Raw genomic sequence first — 1,644 nt, 5'->3', positions numbered from 1 at the left:
GTACTGAGCTTGAGCTTCTCATGCTCTCCCTCTCCTCACGTGTCTTTGATCCGCCAGCTGCTTCATGCCTTTCAGCCAGCGACAGGTTCTTGGTAGCATTTCCAGACGGGAAATTCAGCAGGTTCGCAAAGCTATCATTGTTTGAGGGTGTGGCTGGCTTCAACGAGGGGGCCCTATTTGAAGCCGTGGTGGGTTGTGGAGGGAATGGGCTTGAGCGGCCGGACATGGGGGGTGTAGGACGTAGCGCCGTGGTAGACATGCTGGAGAGAGCATTTACCGGCGCAGGCTTCCGGGAGTTCGAGCTCTGGGACCAGTCAAGGCCCGAGAGATCGTCCATCCTTGCGACTGTAGGTAATGAACGTGGTGTATATAGAAGGACAATTGGCCTCACTCAGGTTGGTGGTTATCTTGCGTTGGGTGGGAAACTTGGTGGTGCTGGCGCAAACAAAGGGGGGCGAAGTAGAGGTGGTACGCCGGTGTTACGCACAACAAACACCACTCATGGGCTTCCAGCAGACACCCGCCCGTCATGCCATGCCGTCAAACATCTTCTATATAGCTTATAGTTCAAGATAAAGGCAAGCAAGGCCAACTGCGCGCTTCTCACGGCTTTTTGCTTCAGCTTTCAAAACATCAAGAACGAAAAGCTTGGACCAAGAGAAGTTCTACGGAATTCGGAATTTCTTTTGGCCGCATCACGTGGAATGTGCATTATATAATCTACAAGCCGAGGCTGGGCTGCTAAGGGAAAGAGAAGAGATAAAAAGAATGAGAAGCAACGAACAAAATAGCAAACGATAAAAGGATGAAGTGATTAACCAGCAATGGCAAAGAGAGGGAGGTATAGATATGGCATGTCATGCCATGCCATGCCATGCCATGGCTATGTACCCTTTTGTCACTCGGCGTTTCTCCGTTTTGCATAGATGAAGGCGTTAGTTGGCTAGAGACGAACAGGATCAGCTCCGTTATTGAATTGGCCACCCCCATAACAAACTAGTCAACCGTTCTCCTTTTCCAAAGGAACCTTCTTCTTCTTCTTATTCTTCTTCTTCTTCTCCGGCGTGGGCGCGGCGGGCTGGATCAAACTAGCTTCGAGAAACAGTGGCTAAACCAGAGTATCAACCTATCAAAGCCCAATCAACATATTTTCTCACCGAACTCCGAACGGGACGGTGTGCCTGTTCCGCGACTATAGCCGATTGGCAACCATGACTTAATGCCATATTAAAGGTTAGAGAGCAGCCTAAGAAGCAAGCGGGAGTCGAGGAGGCAGTGATGGGGTGTAGCTTTGATGTCCATAACTTTGGTCTCTGTCCGGACAACTATACGAATTAAGCTCCGTCTGCCGTCGACTTCCACACGCTGTCATCTGGTTCCCTGGGCAAAAGAGCGTATATTTATATGTACGGATGGAGTACTCCGTACGGCTGCTCCGTTGAGTGGACACTTATGTGCCGCCCCCCCCTCCTTCGCCAACACGGACAAGAATCGAGAAGCGCTGCCAGGGCGTTTTCTTTTTCTTTTTTCTTTTTCCCCCTTCCTTTTCTTTCTTTGCCCTTCTCGCTTTTCGTTTGATAATGTGCCGCTTTCCCTTTGCTTCTTCGACTTCGTGGAAAGGCTCCAGCAGGCTAAGCTCCACAT

The 1,644-nt window shown here is 50.2% G+C and overlaps 1 protein-coding gene across 1 annotated transcript; it reads right to left on the bottom strand.

Moving 5' to 3' along the window:
* Positions 1-1,000: 1,000 nt before the first annotated feature.
* Positions 1,001-1,644, bottom strand: MGYG_04296 (hypothetical protein; the record flags this gene model as incomplete). Its single annotated transcript, XM_003174073.1, has 2 exons — positions 1,001-1,108; positions 1,429-1,644. 2 exons carry the CDS (start codon positions 1,642-1,644, stop codon positions 1,001-1,003), a joined length of 324 nt encoding a protein of 107 aa, XP_003174121.1.

Source organism: Nannizzia gypsea, genomic scaffold, assembly GCF_000150975.2.
Source record: "Nannizzia gypsea CBS 118893 supercont1.3 genomic scaffold, whole genome shotgun sequence".
NCBI lineage: Eukaryota > Fungi > Ascomycota > Eurotiomycetes > Onygenales > Arthrodermataceae > Nannizzia > Nannizzia gypsea.
Note: the sequence above shows the minus strand (reverse complement) of the source record. Positions and strands in the feature narration are given on the sequence as shown.